This window comes from Fonticula alba (genome assembly GCF_000388065.1).
Source record: "Fonticula alba strain ATCC 38817 unplaced genomic scaffold supercont2.6, whole genome shotgun sequence".
Classification (NCBI taxonomy): domain Eukaryota; order Rotosphaerida; family Fonticulaceae; genus Fonticula; species Fonticula alba.
Genome location: NW_009242976.1, coordinates 2,376,862 through 2,389,556, shown reverse-complemented (window position 1 = coordinate 2,389,556; position 12,695 = coordinate 2,376,862). Strand labels below are relative to the sequence as shown.

The following is a 12,695-nucleotide window of genomic DNA, read 5'->3' as shown; positions in this document are numbered from 1 at the left end:
CCCCCCCGGTGAAGCCCCCAGAAGCCGAGACCGGCGCCGGGCGGGGAACTGCCCCGGCAGATGCCCCCACCGCCGAGACACCAGGCGGCCCAGACGCATGGGCGCCTGCGCGGAAAGCCCTCCGCCCTGCAAGGGCCAGCCGTCCCAGGGGGCCCCCGGCCGGCCGGCCGGCCGGCCGGCCGAGTTCGCCGCCATGCAAGCATCCCGCGGCCCCGCGTGCCCCGGTCTTCGGTCTCCTCCGCGCGCCTGCCCCTTTCGGGGAGTCGCTACTTTCTCGCAGATCGCGGCCCCGCGGGAGGGGGCCTCGGCTGGTCAGGCCCGCGGCCATGATGGCGTCACAGCCGGGGGCCTGCGCCCGGTTGGCCCTCTCAGATGCTCAACAGGCGCCGAGCTTCGGGGCCCCTGGCCACGGCGGGCAGACCCCCCCCCCACACACACACAGGGTGGGGGCGGCGAGATCGGCGGAAGTGGGACGCGTGGGGCAGAAAAGAGCCCGCCCCCCTCTGCGCCGCCCCATTCATCGGGCCATGCCCCCCTCCCCCCCTCCCTGCCACACTCGTCCTCCCCTTTGACCTCCTCCGCGCGCTACCTACCCGCCCCCCGCCCATGTCCTCGCGCCCGAGATACGCCTCCTCGAGCGTGGGCTCCCAAACGGAGACCATCCCCCCTGCCTCGGGGGGACACCCACGTCACAGCCCCGAGCCGGATGACATGGTCTTCCGGCTGCTCCACCTTGGAGTCCCTGACCGAGGCCCAAGCACGCCAGATGGCCACACCCGTGCCGGCTGCGCCGACCAGCCTGCCAATCAGGCCGCCTCCTCCGTCAGTGAGACCTCCCCTGTCCTGGTGGACTGCTCGCCCGCTCGGCCGCCCGCCCAGGCCAGCCGGTCGCCCTCCTCATCGCCCAGCCTGGAAAGTGCTTTCACGGGCCCCACCCGGGGACGGTCACCATCGGCGTTCCCCTTCGACGGGACGTCATCGCCGAGGGGCCGGAACTGGAGGGTGCACCTCGTGTCCCATCTCGGGGCTGCCACCATCCGCGTGCTTTTCTCTCGTATCAGCAGCCGCGGTGGTGGCTCTGCCCTTCGGCAGACCGTCATCTTGGGCTTTCTCTTGGACTGTTTCCTCTCTTCGGCCCTGCCGCCCCCCATCTCGAACCTCGCGGGCCTGGCAATCCATGCCCTCTTCATGCTCTTCCGGCGGTTCTCCCGCTAGATGCATGCATGGGGAAGAGCACCCACCGCTGGCCATGGATGCGCGGCTGTGGAGGGGGGTGCCCCGGCCCGGTCCCCCTTGTGCTGTGCGAGCGACCCCCCCCCCCCCCCCAATACACGACGGCGAGTTCGCCAGCTGTCCAAAGCACGAAGGCATAGGCAACCCTCCGGAAAGTGGCCACCCCGCGAGTTGGCTCGGACGCGGGGGCCATGGGTGGGGGAGACATCCGGCCCCTTCCCGCCCGCGCCTCCCGGCCAAACACCTCGCCATCCCTGCACAAGGCGCACCCGCTGAGGCACTCGCCCCCGGGGGAGGGCACATCGCGGCAGTGTGCCTGCGAGCACACACATCCCCCATGCCCTCCCTGCTGGCCCTCTGGGCCCAGGAAAGGGAAGGCCGCCTGCCACCACGGGGTCCGCGCACCCCCCCGGCGTCGGCCTCGGCCTGTGCCGCTGACGAGACGCCCCGTGCGGCCGGGCGGAAGAGACGCCCATGCGTCGGCACTAGGCGCCCTCCCGGAGACGCGCACGTGCATGCGCCGCGCGCGTGGCCATCCCCACGTGCCCGGGAGCCCGGCGAGCGCCGGGGTCAACCGGGGCCGAAATCCGTGTGTCCCGGGGGGGGGGGGGGGGACTGGAGTCCAGAGGGGGGGGGGGGGGGGGGGGGGGGGGGGGGGGGAAGCCGCCCCGGCTCGGGCCGGCTCGCACCACCACCCGGGGGTGCACTGCGCGACCGGCTGGCTGCTTTGTAAGCGTCCCCCGGGCGGGCTTACGTCCGCAGGCTTTCACGCCGGCTGACAACGTGCCCACGATCGGGGCGTCCCAACAATCGCCCGCGCCCGCCATCCGGCGCGGTGTTTCCTGTTGTTTGTTGTTGTTGTTGTTGTTGCCCCCCGGAGTGTGGTGCACAGTGGTTCAGCCGAGCGGGGGCCGGCGTGCCCCGGGGTGGGGGGGGGGGGGGACGCGCCGCCGGCCTCGGGTCCCAGCGGGCGCGGTGGCCGGGACCCGGCGGCATCGGCCCTGGGGGGCGGGCCGCACAGGGCGCGGGCCTCGTCGCCCGATCGGCCAAGCTGGGCACCCGTGGCGATCGGGGGAGAGGGGAGGGTGGGGGGGGACACCCGCCCCCTGTTGGGGAGTGGGTGTTCTATTTTCACTCCTCCACCTCTGGGCAGAGCGGCCATTCCCCCCCCCCCCCCCCTCCGGCACACACACCGCACAAGGCGAACAGAACCTCAGATCCCCGTCCGGAGACCCACTCCGCCCCTCCTGTCATGTCGGCCCGGTGGTGGCGCGGTGTGCCAGAGGATCGGGGTCCGGGTGCCCGCTGTTGTCGGCTCCCCTCCGATGATTGTCCTGCCTCCCGAGATCCAGTGCCGGGCCAAGCCGCTCGCCGCCCCCGTGCCGGCCACCTGCCGCTCACTGTCCGTGCCGGCCACCTGCCGCTCACTGTCCGTGCCGGCCACCCGCCGGCCACCCTCCGCGCCGGCCAGCCATGCCCCCTCTCCACTCCGGCACCGCTCACACTATAAAGGCAACCGGCATGCCGCCTTGACAACCAGGCCGTGAGCATCCTCCTGATTGCTAGTCACTATTCCACCGTGCAGCCCCGCCCCATTCGACACACACACACACACACACACACACACACACACACACACACACACACACACCATGCCCTCACCTTTGACCCCGGAACACCGGTTATCCGACCTCGCCGATGGTGTGCTCGGCCCAGACTCGCCGTCGCCATCGCCGTCACTCTCGCCCGGCCCCCTCGCCAGGCGTAAGAAGCCGTGGTGGAAGTGGCGCACCATGCGCCTGGGCCTGACCCTCGGCCCGTCGTCGGTCATCTTCCTGGCCGAGGTGATAGTCGGGTCCATCACCCGCTCGAATGCCCTGATGGCCGACGCGTTCCACGTCCTGTCCGACATGCTGGGACTGGTCATCGGCATCGCCGCCATCCAGGTGCGCATGCATCCTCCCGCCCCTCCCCCGCCCCTCCTGCCGGCCCCCCTCCCCTTCCGGGCAGGACAATGCATGCTGACCCCCCTCGGCCGCCAGATCGGCAAGCGTGACACCTCCTCCGGCGGATACCGCGCCAAGCGCATCGAGGTGCTCGGCGCCCTGGTCAACGGGGTGTTCGTGCTGGCCCTGTGCCTGTCCATTGTCATGAGCGCTGTCGAGCGCCTTTTCAAGCCTGAAGGTGCGCCGGCCGCGGCAACGGCGGCATGGGCCGCGGCATGCTCGTGCCATTCCGGGGCTCCTGCCCGGCTTCTTGCAGGGCATGTCAACCGAAGCGCGCCCCTAACACTGACCCATCGTCACACGCCCACGCGGACGCACATCCTCGCGTGCACTGCCCCATCTATTTGGACAAACGTGCACATGTGCATCGGTGTACGCGTATGTACACGTACATGCATACGTACACGCATACGTACACGCATACGTACACGCATACGTACACGCATACGTACACGCATACATACATGCATACATACATGCATACGTACACGCATACGTACATGCATACGTACATGAATACGTACACACACCCGCACACGCACACGCACACGCATCCGCACACACACACACACACACACACACACACACACACACACACACACACACACACACACACACACACACAGAAATCGAGAACCCCCAGCTACTGCTCATTACCGGCGCCATCGGCCTCGCGGTCAATGTCATCGGCCTGTTTGTGGTCGGCGACGGAGGCCACGGCCACTCGCACTCGCACTCGCACGGATCCCCCGCCGATACCCCCCTCCTGGAGCTCACGCTCCCCTCGTCCACCGCCCCGGAGACCGAGGACGACGACCTCCATGCCGACCTTCACGAGCAGCAGCAGCAACAGCAGCAGCAGCACGATCACGGCCACAGCCACGGCCACGGCGGGGACCTGAACATTCGCGGTGTCTTCTTGCACATTCTCGGCGACGCCCTCGGCTCGGTGGCCGTCGTCATCAGTGCCCTCATCATCTCCTACACCAACTGGCCGTATGCCATCTACGTGGACCCGGCCCTCAGGTGCGCCGCCGCCACCGCCGCCACCGCCCGGGACGCATACTGCCGCCCGGCCGCCATATCCCCGGCCGTCCACTGACAAGCCCCCGGCACCCTGCTTCACAGTCTCCTGATTGCCCTGATCCTGGCCACACACTCCATCCCCCTGGTTCGCAGCACGGCCGAGATCCTGCTCCTCGACACACCCAAGCGCCTGGACGTGGCCGGCCTGCGGGACGATATCCTGAGCGTGCGCCTCGCCTGCACTTCCGCCCCCATGGCACCCGGCCAGCCTCCCCCCGCCGCCGCCCCCCTGCCCCGGCCCCGCTCTCCGACTGACCCCGCCCCATGCGCAGATTCCCGGCGTGCGTGCCATCCACGAGCTCCACGTGTGGCAGCTCACCAGCGAGCGCGTTGTCAGCTCGGCCCACGTCGGCGTGGCCTCCCTCGACGCGTACACCGACGCCGGGCCCAAGATCCACGCGGCCTTCCACCAGCGTGGCGTCCATTCGGTCACCGTCCAGCCGGAGTTCCTCGGCCACGGACCGCTGGCCGAGCTTCTGCCCCCCACCTCCCCCGGGGCCGTGGTCCTGGACGTGGCCCCGGCTGCCTGCTTCCTGGATTGCTCCTCGCTGGCGGGGACCGACGAGCGCTGCCGAACTGGCGGACTCTCCCGCCGGCGCGTCGGCGCACGCGCTGCCCGTCGTGCCTGCGGCGACCTCGACGCCTCGTCGGACATGGCCCCCTCCGCCACGCCTCCAACCTCCGACCCTTCCCTCGGGCGATCCCGGTCCGCCTCCCTGGCTGTGGCCCCGCCTGGATGAGGCCCCCCCCCCCCCCCCCCCCCGCGCCTGTGCGGCGTTCGGCCAAAAATAAACCCCCCCCCTTGCAGAGCCACCCGCCATGCACGCAAACACGCCAACATGCCCCTGCTCGCGGCCCGCTCCAGCGAAAGAGAGAGGGGGAGCGAGGCCGCAGGCACGCGAGACACACGGGGAAGGACGAGGGGCCTCGCATGGGCAGGCCCCTCCCCGAGCATGGTGCCATCTTGAACCCGGCCCTCCCCGCGCACGCCACCCAGCAATTCCATCCCCACCGGGGGGAGGGCGGGCAACCATCGGCGACGGGGGATATCCCTGACACGGCACCCGCCGGGCCTCCGCCAGGGGCCGGGTCCCGAAACCGCCCCGTCGAGCCCCCCCCCCCCCCTCCGCGGCGCGGCATCGCCCGGCGACATCCGGGGTTGCACCAACCACATTGGAGCTGCCAGCGCAGCAGTGCGCCCGGGTCTCCTTCTTCAGAGCGGCGGCGCGGCGACGCATCGCTGCACTAGCACGCGTGTGTGGAGACATCGCGGAATCCAAGAACGCGTGGCCCCTTCTGCCTGGTGCTCCATGGAAGAGCGCAAAGCCACCCCGAGACACACCCAGCCCCACGCGCGCGGGTGGGTGTGTGTCGCGGCCGGAGCGCGGCACGACCCATGAAAGCCGACAAGTCCGCTCTGGTAGACCCCAGTGCCGGCAGCCCAGCTCCCCCCCCCCCTTTCCCTCGCCCTTTGCTCCATCTTTGCCCTCGTCCCCTTTTTTTTCTCCCAGCTCCTCCTCCCCCCCGCCCATGCGTCCAATCGCACCGTCCCTCGGTCGCGCCTTCCGCAAACTGGCTCCCATGGCCCCGGTGGTCAGGCCGGGCTCGTAGAGGGCCCCACATATGTGCCCCGCCTTTGGGGGCATCTGAATCACCCCGCTCCCCCGGCGCGGCCCGTCATGCCATTTGCATTGTCTCCCGCCCCCGGCCCATGGAGGGGGGAGCTCCGTGGCTCCTGGCCGCGGCGGGGCCGATCCCTCCGGGGGAGGGCGTTCCGCCGTCCGTGCACATGCCGCCAGGTGCCTGTGCGAAGTGGGGGCTCACGTCCTCGACCCCCCTTTGAATCTTGCAGCTTTGCCCAGCACACACGCCGACCAGAGTGAAAGCATCCGACGGAGCCCTTGCACTTGGGCAGCCCCAGTCCGGGGACTCGCCCGGTGGCTGCAGGCCAGGCCCCCGGGGTCGCCTTTGGCCTCAAGGCCGGCTAGCCGATGTCACCCACCCCACCGGCCACTTTTTGGTGCCCTCCCCTCCCTGGACCCCTGCTTGGCGGCGATGGCGCCAACGAGGCCCCGCCCCGGATGTGCGGATCGGCGTCCTCTCCCCCCAGGAGCACGCCTGTCCCGCGGCGCGAGGCGGCACGGCCCCGGCATTCCCCTGTCGTGGTGAGTGGGCCCGGGGGCCCGCGACCTGTCTGTCCGTGGCAGCCCCTCCCTCCGCGCCCCGGCGCCTGGCCAAAGGGACTTCCCTGCGGCATCGGCGGCACGGGTTGCTGGTGGTCTCTGGCCGCGTCGCACCCCAGGAAGGCATCATGGCGGGCGGGGGATGCCACGGCATTCTCGATAGCAGCCGTGCCGCCCGTCGGCACCATCGCGCCCGGACGCCGGGCTCCCGAACCGGCCTTCTGTGGAGCACCAACGTGCACCCTCCCGTGTGGCGACTGCCGTGGACGCTGCAACATCCATGGGACATCGCTCTCATTCACGGCCCGGGCGCCAACACCGGCACGCTCGCTCGGGGGCACCTTGACAGGAAGCCCACACACCGGGCGCCCAATCCCCTCGGCCTGGGTATGCGCCGCCAACCTGGCGGTGCGGGAAGCATGCTCGCCGGCGTGGCACGCGCCCTGGTGCTTGGCGCCGCCGTGAGGAACCAATGCGGCCGCCGGGCTGCCCGCTGGTGCGGGATTCCCCGACAAAGGACCAGACCCGCGCAAAAGGGGCGTCCTGGCCGGCTCCCCGAGGAATGGCCCCGCTCCGAGCAGACCGCTCGCTCGGAGAGTGGGCAGAGCCTGCGTCGGGGGACTGCCCGGGCCGACGCCCGCCGATGGCTTGCTGGATCTCATGCTGGGAGTGTCGCCATGCTGCCGGCCCTGCCACCCATGTTGCATCCGCCCGGCCCGTCCTGAGGCCCCCTGCCTCCGCGGCCCGGAAGAGGGAAAGTTGGTACTTCCATGGTGCGCTCCCCCGAGCACGCCCCCGGCCCACCTGTTTCCCCGGCCTCCACCCTGCTCGATGGGCACATGTCCACATCCCCCCTCCCCCCTCGTCTCCCTTGCTGACCTCGCCCACAGCTTTGCTACGCCCAAGAAGCCCCACCCGGAGACCGGTCGGCCGCTTCCCGCTCATTTGTGCCCGCCCCGGGCCGGTTGGCCCAGGTGCGGCCGCCCTCGCCGAGAACCTCGAAGCCCTGCCCTCATGCCTGGCAGCCGCCAGATGGGGCCAGCATGCGCCGGACCGAGGCCAGCGCCTCGATTTGGGCCCTGATGTCCACCGGCAGCGCCCAGCGCATGGGTCTTCGCCGTGCATTGTGGCATGCCCCGCTGCCAAGCCGCCGGTCGGCGGGCCTACGCCATACCGCAATCGGCCAGTCGGCCCGCTAGGCCGGGGTCCTGCCGGAGCACTTGCCACGAGCACGGCGGCCCCAGCTGCCCGCCCAACATGGGGACGGCCTTCAGCAGGAGCACCTTCCACACTCCCCGCGTGGAGTACCGTCAACACCCCGCCCCCAGGCAGGGGTGGCCCCAGGCACTGACGGCACTACCGGCGTCGTGCCTGCCCTTCCCGTCGGGGACCCGATGCACGGGTTTCCCCCTGGGACTGGCACCACTTCACCGGCTATGGCGCCTGCTCCTCTCGCCACATCCCCTGAGGGCCGGTGCCTGCTTGTCCCGTTCGCCCCGTTGCCTCGGCTGTATGGCCGGCGCGTCGACATGCCTCCTGCACAACGGCGCCTGCTCGGCCTTCCGCCCGGCCGGCCTCTTCGTGCCCAGCCGGACATGCCTCGCCGGCCTCCGGAAGCATGGCCACCCATGCGTGGCCTCCTCCGCATGTGAGCCTGTCGCCTCAAACAGGGCCTGCACTGCTCGCTCGGCCGGCCACACGGCGCGTGGCTGCCCAAGCATCCGCGCCATGGGTCGTGCGTGCCCACCAGCCCGGCTGGTGTCCGGCCTGACAGCCTGTCGGCCGCACGCACCGCCGGCGGCCAGAGCACCCGCGCCGCGCGCTGGCGCTTCCTGCAAGTCGGTGCCGGCCTCTGCCATCCCCGGCTAGCCTGGCAACATGTGCCGCACATCGTGCGCCAACAGACCGGCCCACATACATTGCGAGCCGGGCTCGGTGCTCCCAGGGACAGCTCCTCAAGCCGGCCGCCTGCGCGTGGCAACCTGGCGCCTGGGCGAGCATGTTGGCTCCGACCGGCGCATGTCCTGGGACGGCTTTTGTGCCATGTGTGCCGGCAGGGCCCCCGACGCCTGCCGAATCTCTGCTTCCGGCTATCGCTGGAGCCTCCGGTCCCCGGCATCACAGGCCCCTGCGCCCCCAACAGCCTCCCTGTCTTGCGGAGGGTGTACCGCTTGCATGGTGTCTGTCCTGCGATGCCAGTCTCCTTCCGACCTCCCCGACCGAAGGCATTCCGGTCGGCCAAAAATGGTCCCCGCTGTGTCTTCCCCGGGTAGCTGTCCGCGCGAGAGTCCCCCGGGGGCGTGCTGCGCCAGGGCAGGCGGTGCCAAGTGTGTCGCGTGCGTCAGCGGCCCCGGGGTCCCCTCGGTCGCACCGAGCCCGCACACTGGCACGTATTCCCCTTCTCGCCGAGGGACTCCCACCGGCCTGGCGACATGGCCTGCCTGCCCTGTGGCAAAGCTCGGCCCAAGCGTGACAGCCCTCCCGGCCGAGACTGCCGGCCCCGTCAGGATGGCCGACATGCCCGGCCGCTGCGCCCCCAGGCAAGTGACCCTGGGTGGCCGGGACCTGCCCTGCTTCCTCTCCTGCGATGCCTCCTCCGACATACACACGTCAGCTAGCACGCCGGCGTCTGCTCGAACGACCTGTTCGCCTTTCCGCCAGCGGGCCACCTGATGGACTGGCCATGCCCAGCGCATGGTCCACTGCGCCAGCTGCCCTGGCGGCGTGGTTGCCTACGGCCAGGCGAGTTCGGCCGGCTAATGGTCACCGCGAAATGCGCAGCCGCCTGGCCCGTGCCGCCCTTCGCCTGGGGCGGCGACTTCAGCATCTGCGGTTCAAGTTGTGAACCTTGCTCCGGCTTGGGCCCCGGCGAGCATTGCGCCTGCACGGAGGATGTCCCGCTGCTGGGCGAGCACGGCCGCTCCGCCGCCTGCCTGGTCGACACCTTCCAGAGTGCGGAATTGTGCCTGCACTGTGGCCCACCTGCGCCGAGCTCGCCAGAGCCACCAGCGCGCCCTGTGCCCTCTCTCCCTCCCCTCCCGGGCAGCATGTCGAGGTGGCCGACGACCGTGGCCGGATGTGTGGCAGCTGCTCGGCCCCCTGTGCCAGCTGTGTGACGACTTGGACGGGGATCAGTCCCTCGTCTGTCCGGGAACCCCATGCCTACGAGGCGCAGGCTGCATGCTTGCTCTGTCTGGCCAGGTGCAGCGCCCACGTACACATGCCCGATGACAATCTCGCCTGCTCGGCTTGGTGCACCGCCTGAAAATGCAATCCGCCGCCCTCTCCCCCGATCGAGACTTGCATCCATATACATCCACCAGGCGAGGTCTTGCTTCTGATCCCAGCCGCCGATGCCGCCTATCACCACACCCCTTGCCCTGGAATGTGCCACCTGCCATGGGCATGTCTTCCGATGCACGACCTGCGCCGATGCGGCCTCTTGGCTGGACTTCGGCCCCAGGGTATGCCCGTTGGCTGTCTGGTTTGCCCCCCCCCCCCCCCTTCCGCCGACAGAGCAAGCCCGCTTGGCCCGCTTGAAGCACTGCGAAGCGTGCGCGCTCGCCATCGGCTCTCCACCGTCTGGCGCTCTGCCAGGTGACCCGGTTGGCGCCTCGGCTTCCCCATGCTGCTAGCGATGCAAACTTGTCTACCGACTGCTTGAAAGGTCCTCCGATGTGCTGGCGTGTCCGGCCAGTCGGCTCAGTGGCTGCGAGGCTCCCACAGTCCAACATGCGCCGCCCGTCACTCGGGCTGCGCATGCGCGTGGGCTCGAAGAGGGGTGCCGACAGTGCGCGCGGCCCCCCATCCCCGGTGTGGCCACATCTTGGCGCATGCACTCATCTCTGGCGCCCACGGCTGCCCCTTCACGCGCAGCCCGCATCATCTGCATCAGCCCTGGGTCTTGGCATCGGTCTTGGCGTCCTGCTTTTGTTCCTGGCCGCTTGGCTGCCGGCGTACTTCCGCCCCATGGCGGTCAAGAATACAGTGCGTGATATCCGCGCCAGCCCTCCCCCTCCCCTCGGCCTGGCCAACGTTCCCGACATGCCCCATGCCAGCCGGCAGCAGACCTCCGACTGCGTGCTCCACCCCCAGCTGATGCGCGCCATGCGGCGCGACGCCCCCCCCCCCCCCTCCCACGCTGCCGATGTTCCTCCCCGCAAGTGGCACACCCGAGTGCCTCTTCCCCCCCCCCTTCCCTTTCTCCTCGTTCGAGGCAGGTCGCGCCCCCGGAACCAGGCTCGCACTGGGCCCGCGCATCCACCAGCTACACAGCACGGGGCGCATCTTTCGATTGCCCCATGGGCCCGGCTCGGCGGGCCGGGACCGGCAGGCAGGAGAAGGGCGCCCGCCGTCGGGGGGAGCTCCCCTTGAGGGGCGGCACCCCTGCCCTCCCCCTGCAAAGGACGACCACAGTTTGATCCACGTCTCTGGGATCGCTCTTTTTTGTCCCGGGCCTGTTGTGCCAGCCTGGAGCCCGGTGTGCCAAAAACAGAAACCCCGGATGCATCGTCTCCAGATCCCTCCATCGGCCGCGTCCCCTCCGACGAGGGAAGCCGGAACGCGGTGCCACTGCTGGCGCCATGAGGGTCCCTCAGTCGCTGGCTCCTGCTGTGGCATGCAACAGGCCTACGCTGCTTCGCAGACACACCCATACATGCATACCACGCATTTGCCTCTGTCCCCCCCGGGCCGGAGGCAAGCTCGGTGCCTTGTCTCGACACAAACATGCGCTTGGGCCGTCATGCATCCGCGCGGCTCCCCGCTCGACCACAGGGCCACATACAAAGCAGCGCGAGAGTGCAGAGCACCCCCTATGGTAGATGGCCTCGCGGGTGTCTCCCGGGCTGGTCGCGTCTGCTCTACCGTCCGAAAAAGCGGGCCTCCCGCCCGGGGGACGGAGTGCTAACTCCGCCGGAATGCCGTGCGCCAGGACCGGGCCACGGCACTTCCCTGCGGGCGGCCCTCGCTCAGGCGCGGACAGACAGAACGGCCGCGCGCGGCGGGCCCTCCGCCCTCGTGCGTGCGATCTGCCGCGGACAACCGGTTGATGTGCGCCCCGAAGCATGGGTCGATGATGCGCCGGCCAGTCGGGGGGTGGCCCCTCGGGACTGACGCAGGCCGAGCCCCATGCGTGAGGAATGCCCTTGCCGGCGAGACCAGCCACCGCGCACGGACCAGAAGGCCTGCCGAGCGTCACTGCCGTCTGGCGCCCAGGACCCGGTGCCCATCCGCCGAAACGGGGCCCGCTGGCCCCTTTCCGCCATCCCCGGCGGCGGCTCCCCCCCCACCCTCCACAGGACGCTCCCAACGCCGAGTAGTCCATGGGCGTGATGTGTGGGCGCCGTGATCCAGGTCACGCGGCACTGCCCCTGAGCGTCGGAATAGCCCCCGGTCCCGAAACATATACACTCATTTACCATGTCCCTGTCTGCGTGCGTGCGTGTGTGCGTGTGTGTGTGTGTTGAAATAAATAAACACGGCTTTTTACCGCCTCGCGGCTCTACTCCGGTCCGGTCCCGCGCCCTGGGGCTGGTATTTTGGGGTTGCCGTGTCGCGCGGGCTCGAGCGCCCCCCCCAACCCAGGGGGTCAGGCTGGCATCTGCATCTCGGCCCTTGCGCCCTTTTCCGGGGCAATGTTTTCGTCCGATGCCTGGCATCCTCCCCCCCGCCCCCTGGCACACGACTGGAACCTGACCGGCGAGGGGCGAGGCGCTTGGGGTGCGTGTCCCGGCGCATATGGACTTGCTCCGGAAGGGGAGGCGGCCCGGGTGGGTGGTACTCGCCTCGCGACGAATGGCGCTCCCTCATCGTGGGGTGTGACTTTTGGTACCCATTAGCAGAATCCCCCGGGCGTGGTCATCTCCAAGGTCGGCTGGCTGGCGCAACGGCCGGCGAACACGCGCACACATCCGGCGCCAGGCTGGAGGTGACCTGACCCGGGGCCTGCCTGGCCCGGCGAGCAGCGACCTCCCCCGGGCGTGGGCCCGCCTGGCGGGTTGTGCGCAGCTTGCCGGTGGCGGCGGTGGTGGGCGGGGCAACGCGAGCGCCAGCCCGAGCCCTCGCCGTTGTTTTCTTTTTGCCCTTGGGAGAGGGGGACACCGCCACCGGCCGCAAGCGGACGGGAGAAAAGACCCCCACGAAGGGTGTCCATGCCCCCTTCAGACGCTTCACCCCCCCCCCCCCC

The 12,695-nt window shown here is 70.1% G+C and overlaps 5 protein-coding genes across 5 annotated transcripts in view; 4 read left to right on the top strand and 1 right to left on the bottom strand.

Annotated features, from left to right (window-relative positions):
* The window catches only part of H696_04177 (TKL protein kinase), a gene marked incomplete at both ends in the record, with an annotated part of 6,283 nt that extends 5,068 nt beyond the window's left edge, over positions 1-1,215 (top strand). The window contains one exon of the mRNA XM_009498058.1: positions 696-1,215. Coding sequence (XP_009496333.1) covers positions 696-1,215 — 520 coding nt within the window. The remainder of the gene's footprint in view (positions 1-695) is intronic.
* Positions 1,216-2,865: 1,650 nt separating this feature from the next.
* H696_04176 (hypothetical protein) lies at positions 2,866-5,065 on the top strand (the record flags this gene model as incomplete). The annotated part of the gene is made up of 5 exons (XM_009498057.1): positions 2,866-3,179; positions 3,276-3,417; positions 3,866-4,265; positions 4,368-4,491; positions 4,598-5,065. Exons 1-5 carry the CDS (start codon positions 2,886-2,888, stop codon positions 5,063-5,065), a joined length of 1,428 nt encoding a protein of 475 aa, XP_009496332.1. The 5' UTR covers positions 2,866-2,885.
* Positions 5,066-8,231: 3,166 nt separating this feature from the next.
* Positions 8,232-9,914, top strand: H696_04175 (hypothetical protein). Its single transcript, XM_009498056.1, has one exon. The coding sequence runs from the start codon at positions 8,387-8,389 to the stop codon at positions 9,179-9,181; it is 795 nt and encodes a 264-aa protein (XP_009496331.1). The 5' UTR covers positions 8,232-8,386; the 3' UTR covers positions 9,182-9,914.
* A 920-nt stretch (positions 9,915-10,834) lies between these two features.
* Positions 10,835-11,965, bottom strand: H696_04174 (hypothetical protein). Its single transcript, XM_009498055.1, has one exon. It carries the CDS (start codon positions 11,832-11,834, stop codon positions 11,103-11,105), a length of 732 nt encoding a protein of 243 aa, XP_009496330.1. The 5' UTR covers positions 11,835-11,965; the 3' UTR covers positions 10,835-11,102.
* Positions 11,966-12,144: 179 nt separating this feature from the next.
* H696_04173 (hypothetical protein) overlaps positions 12,145-12,695 on the top strand; it is a gene marked incomplete at its 5' end in the record, with an annotated part of 3,069 nt that continues 2,518 nt past the window's right edge. The window contains one exon of the mRNA XM_009498054.1: positions 12,145-12,229. Within this exon, the coding sequence (XP_009496329.1) occupies positions 12,145-12,229 (85 nt within the window). The remainder of the gene's footprint in view (positions 12,230-12,695) is intronic.